The sequence below is a fragment of the Rhinolophus sinicus genome, chromosome 2 (assembly GCF_057876585.1).
Source record: "Rhinolophus sinicus isolate RSI-liver-muscle chromosome 2, RSI-T2T, whole genome shotgun sequence".
Taxonomy (NCBI): Eukaryota; Metazoa; Chordata; class Mammalia; order Chiroptera; family Rhinolophidae; genus Rhinolophus; species Rhinolophus sinicus.
The window spans coordinates 41,119,389-41,125,388 of NC_142502.1; the positions used below are offsets into that span (position 1 = coordinate 41,119,389).

At 35.0% G+C, this 6,000-nt stretch overlaps 1 protein-coding gene across 2 annotated transcripts in view; it reads left to right on the forward strand.

Annotated features, from left to right (window-relative positions):
- FRK (fyn related Src family tyrosine kinase) overlaps positions 1-4,684 on the forward strand; it is a 93,093-nt gene extending 88,409 nt beyond the window's left edge. The window contains exons 6-8 of one of the 2 annotated variants that reach the window (XM_019741331.3): positions 202-383; positions 1,551-1,719; positions 2,101-4,684. In XM_019741331.3, the coding sequence (XP_019596890.2) occupies positions 202-383; positions 1,551-1,719; positions 2,101-2,312 (563 nt within the window). In that variant the 3' untranslated portion in view covers positions 2,313-4,684. The remainder of the gene's footprint in view (positions 1-201; positions 384-1,550; positions 1,720-2,100) is intronic. The other variant, XM_019741332.3, reaches the window with a different exon arrangement.
- Positions 4,685-6,000: the final 1,316 nt, after the last annotated feature.

A 6,000-nucleotide genomic window follows, 5' to 3' on the forward strand; every position in this document is an offset into this window, starting at 1 on the left:
ATGTGTTTGGACTCTGAAAATCATTGCCTCATTGACCCTTTACAGGAAGTGAAATCATTTGTATGGTTATATTTTTTTCGTAACAGATCAGTGCTATGGCACTTAATACAACTGATAGCTCATTCATCAAGATTCTCAGAATTCACTTCAATAGTTGAAATATTCCCCAAAGTAAATCTCTTATTTTTTCTTGTTGCCTAGATGATGCTGGATCAAAAATCCATCTGCCTCAGCAGGTAGACATGGCGGCACAAGTTGCCTCTGGAATGGCCTATCTGGAGTCCCAGAACTATATACATAGAGATCTGGCTGCCAGAAATGTCCTTGTTGGTGAACATAATATCTACAAAGTGGCAGATTTTGGACTTGCAAGAGTTTTTAAGGTGAATTTGTTTGTTTTAATTAGTTTTTGTAATGGGTCAAAATCCTAACACACCAGTAGACTAATAGATTTACTGTTATTCTTCAAAATAATGTTTCTCCAAGTTCTGTGGCCCATAGAACACTTCAATAGCCCAAGGCCTTCAATAGCCCAAGGCTCACTCTACCTCCCATTTCTGTTTCTTCACTAAGGAGAAGGAAACTGAGAACATGATGACCAACCAGATGGAAAAGTATGAAATTAAGTTTGTGGTTGAATTAATGATCTACTTTTCAATACCAGTAGCCTCTGTCTGCCTCTATTTTCTTTACAAAAAGTAGTCACACTTTGTACACATTTACCCTACCAGCATTTGCTCACTTTATGCCAGGCTAACATGCATGCTGCCAGAATTCTTCAGCAATCATGGAATTTTTAATTCCTGCCACCTCCTGTCCCATGTCCTATTTCATGATATTATGTCAACAGACACTGATATAGGAGATATAATATTCATTGTCTTTTTTCTAAATTTAATTTCTACATTATATCCTAAAATTGTAGGTGTGGGGCATAAAACACAACAAATAAATGATTCTCTTTTGAATTTCATGAATTCATCATCTTTTCTTTCTGTAGATTAATTAGAACCCCAGTGAACGATATATTAATATCATTTGGATCCTACTTTTGAGTATTAGAAAGTGGTTACATGATAATTACCAAAGTCAGTGGCTCTTTAGTACCAGCAGTAAATCAGAAAACAGACAGGCTTTGCTTTCGTTTTTTTTTTTTTTTTTTAAATTTACTAAAGCCCACATCAAAAGCCAGTATCATCGCACATGAATTTTTCCATATGCAGTAGAATTGACTAACAGTGCTATTTTTAGCACACAGTAGGCTCTCAAATAATGTTCTATTAATGATTTCTCACAGATTTTTCAGTCTTGTATGTCATATTTGGAATTTGCTACTGTAACTATCCATTGAACTGAGCTTACCTTGAATCTTTTTCCTCTAAATTTTAATGTGAAGCATGTAACAGATGAATGAGGGTGGCAAAAAAAACAAACATATATATATATATATATATATATATATATATATATATATATATATATATATACACATACACACACACACATATATATATATCACTTTAAGTTGGTTTGATTTCTTAATGCTTTAGCAGGTAGATAATGAAGACATCTATGAATCTAAACACGAAATAAAGCTGCCAGTGAAGTGGACTGCGCCTGAAGCTATTCGTACTAATAAATTCAGCATTAAGTCCGATGTGTGGTCATTTGGAATCCTTCTTTATGAAATCATTACTTATGGCAAAATGCCTTATAGTGGTGAGTAATTAATTCTGAAGTGGACTTTTCTGCTGCAGGTCACTTACTTAGGTGTGACTTTAACTGCTTTGCCCAGACTTAGAGGGCAGAGTTATGAGGCTGACCACACCATGTGCCTTTGGGAGCATAAGAAATAAAATTTGATGATGATGATTTGCATTAATGAGGTGGTTTATTGCCTCCTCCTTTGCTCTTGAATTTCAGTCTTATAGACATTACTTGATGCAGGATTTAGTTTAATCTCTGCAGCCTGGGAAGGGGATGGAAGATCTCATAACTTCACCAAGAAAATCAATTTCCTATAGTGTAAGTATCTCTGGATTTAATACTCTTTTTTTTTTTTTAAACTTGTTTTTTGTTGATTTCGTTCTATATTTTCAGATATGACAGGTGCTCAGGTAATCCACAAGTTGAGTCAAAACTACAGACTCCCTCAACCACCTAATTGCCCACTGCAATTCTATAACATCATGATGGAATGCTGGAATGCAGAGCCTAAGGAACGGCCAACATTTGAGAGACTGCATTTTAAACTTGAAGACTATTTTGAAACAGACTCTTCATATTCAGATGCAAATAACTTCATAAGATGAACAGTGAAGAAGAGAATTAATTAATGAAATAGAATGAAGTTCAGTAATCAGTCCAGAAATACAACCTTATTAACCAACTGCAAAATGACTTCATCTTGACATATTCAAGTGATAGGGTCAGTTTGGCCAGGTAATTTTAGAAAAATTATGTGTGCATTTTATTGATAGGGCTACACTGCAGGACAATCTAAGATGGTCTATCATTTTCTCATTGCCTGGCAAAATCAACCGCACTAACCAAAGTTATTTTTCTTTTTAAAAGATACTTACAATTCTATTTATTGTTTGAAATGCTCATCAAGAGGATCAACAAATGATAGTCAATTTTTACTCAGTGACTGTTATAGCACTTTCCTGTTTACTGATTAAAGTGGTTATTCATTATTCCTCAGATCGCTGAATCCCATCAGGCTGTTATTATGAAGGAATTTGATTGCTTTGCTGCACAGCAGGACCTGTGCTTTGAGATTCTTTTTTTCTCTTTTAAAATATCCCGCAACTACAATGATAGTAAAGCCATGTTAAATGACTTGATTGTACTTGGAGTAATTGCACATATTTTTTTCCTATGCATAAAAATATGAAGCAGCTGTTGAGAAAAAGAATTAAAATTTCTCTCATTTTGTGGAAGGAAATGATGGAATTTTTCTCTACCTCAGTATGTGTCATCTGAGAATCATCTACATTAGTTTTAATCTCTTACTGTTAAGAATCAGATTGCAAAGCTGATGAGTTATTATCTGTGGACATATGCAAGAAACATCTAATACCCAGCAAGATCTAGAAGTAAGTATCAAAATAGTTTAGGAAAATGAGAAGGGAGCAATAGGATTGCTATGGCCTACAAATAATTCTGAGTAATTAAAAAAATAATATACCTTTGGCATTATAGGCCAGAGTTTAAAATTGACTACAAAACAGGTCAAGCTGTTTCAGGTCTTGAGGCTGGGAATAATGTTTGACCTTGATTGTGAAACTATACTTTTTGTCAAGAGGGTTTTTACTCATTTTAAATTTGCATTAACGTTTGTAAGAATATTAATCGTCTTTTTAAGCAATGGATGTATCAAATTTTGTGCCTCATTAGATGATTAGGGAGAGTTCTCAAAGGTAGTTTCAAAATCAAATACATATTCAATGATCTTCTGATGTAAAGCAATATGAATGAAACTAGCCACGAGAAAGCAGATTATTTTGAGTATATTCTGTCATTTCTTTTTAAAGGGAAAGAAGAACATATATAAGCAGTTACAGAACCTCATTCAAAGTGGATTACACACTAAGTCAATTTGTAAATTCTCTAACTGGAAGACAGGAGTAGGAAGGGTTCCAGGCACAATGCCATTAGTAGTTCAATGATGTCAGCTAAGATTCAAATCCTTTCTGACCGTAGCCTCTGCCACAAGCATGGTCCTCATTCTCGGGGTCACAGATGACTGTCATTAGCAACTGGAGCTCCCTGTTCTCTCCTCTTCATCTGATAAGAGAAAATGGGAAGCCGAGCTCTCTGCGTTTTCATCTTGCATAAAAATCATTCTATTTTTCTGTTTGGACAAATTGGGGTCATATGCCCAGCCTTGTGCCAATAATAGACTTAATGTGAATATTATGTGCTGATTGACTTAGGGTGAGTTCTGCCACTGTAGCTGGCAATGTAGTCATCTTTCTTGGAGACAGTTTGGGAGGTTGATTATCTAAATAAAATTAGAAAAGATTAGATGCTAGATAGGTGTCAGTTAAGGAGAAAAATCACCTGAGATGTGGTAGGGGTGTGTGTGTGTGTGTGTGTGTGTGTGTGTAAAGTAGGTGTATGCACGTTCACTGAAACTTTTCTGAAACTAAAATGGGTCATGTAGAACTAATAATTATAGAGTCTCTTGATTACTTTATGAACAGAAAATATTTGTAAAATAGGGTAAACACTAATCTTTGTAATCAGTTGACTATGTATAGGACTTCAATTATTTAGTTAAAATCATCAAGTCTAATTGTGAAAGTTCAACTTCTATATAACTTATCTTTTTGTAGCAGATAATAATAACACATTTTTAGTAAGATCTGATTTTTCAAAAGTATAAAGATGATCGTTGTTTTTTTTAATACCACCTGAAACCCATTTAACTTTCTATGCTTGATTCTTGGAGATGTTTATGTTCAAGGTTTTGTCAAAGCAATCTATTATTCTTGTTTTTTACCTGATGGATCACGGTGAAAAACAATGGATTCAGTTATGAGAAGCAGTAATAGATTTTTTTTAACTGACATGAATTTCTTTCCACGTATAGAATAAAAGGATCCAGAAAAGATAAGTTGAATTTCCCTACAATGAGCCAGCTCTTGTTAAATTTACCACCCATAAATTGTAGCAAAGCACTTTCTGTGTAATGTTTTATTTATGTAATTCAGTTATTTGGAAGTGGTGGTGAGGGATGTGAGTACATGATTTCAAGTGGTATTTCAAATCTCTTTTGACAAAACCTAAGAATTTTTATAACAGGAAAAATTCAAAATTCCACTAAGCCTCTTTACAGGTTAGGAAGGAAATAAGTTTACATTACTTAAGATCAAAGGAGGCACAGAATGGACTTTTAATAGTTGTGGAACCTGAACATTGTGTCATGAGAAACAGGTAAGTCAAAGTGACCAGCAATCTGCAAACCGCACTATAGCAATGGGGACGCTTAAAGGACACCAAAAAACGTGCCATGGGGAAATATTAGGCTGGGCCCATTCACACCGTTTGCTTACAACATGTGTCTGCATGGCGACTGCATGGACTGACTGAACCAAAAGAGGCCCAAACTCTTTCGATTCTATGATGGCCTAAAGGGATCAATTGTCTTGGAAAGATGACGTACTGTCACCCAGCTGGAGCTTCCTGGAAAAAGCAGGGCCCAGGTGGTGAGCCATGGCTTTGCCAAAGATATGCCCTACATGCAATAATGCTTTTCATGGTCTAACTGAGCATATGGGTTTTGGACCAAACAGCTTTGTGGGTAGTGTGTGTGTGCTGCATTTTCAGGACTCTGCACATATACATTATATGAACTGGAATGGTGGTGATTTGGGTATTTATTAAAATTGTGTCATTGTGTTCTTCCATAAAGAAAAGCCACTCTTAAAAAATGTAGATGAGTTTTGTAACCATGGGTATTGGAATTGCCTGTGGGCTCATCTGGAAATATTTGGTTCTTGTGTTTCCTGGCATCATTACAGAGAAATTTTGGTCTATAACCTTAAACGTGATCCAAAAATTCAGTGTCGTAGGATAAAAAAGGTGGATAGTTTGGTGAATACTTACAAATCTTTTAAATCTATGACCCCAACAATAATTCAATAATTTAATTTTCACAGTGTCTATTATTATTATTATTATTATTATTTTATATTAATTTCAGGTGTACAGCATAGTGGTTAGACATTAGATAATTTAAGAAGTGATCCCCCTGACTAGTCTGGTACCCACCTATACATACTTATTACCATATTATTGACTACATTCCCTATGCTTTACTTTATATCCCAGGACTATTTTGTAACTACCAATTTGTACTTTTTAATCCCCTAAACTTTTTCACCCTACCCCCCAACCCCCTCCCATCTATCACCACGATAAATCTAGTACCCATCTGACACCATACGTAGTTATTATAATATTATTAACTATGTCCCTTATGCTGTACCCTAC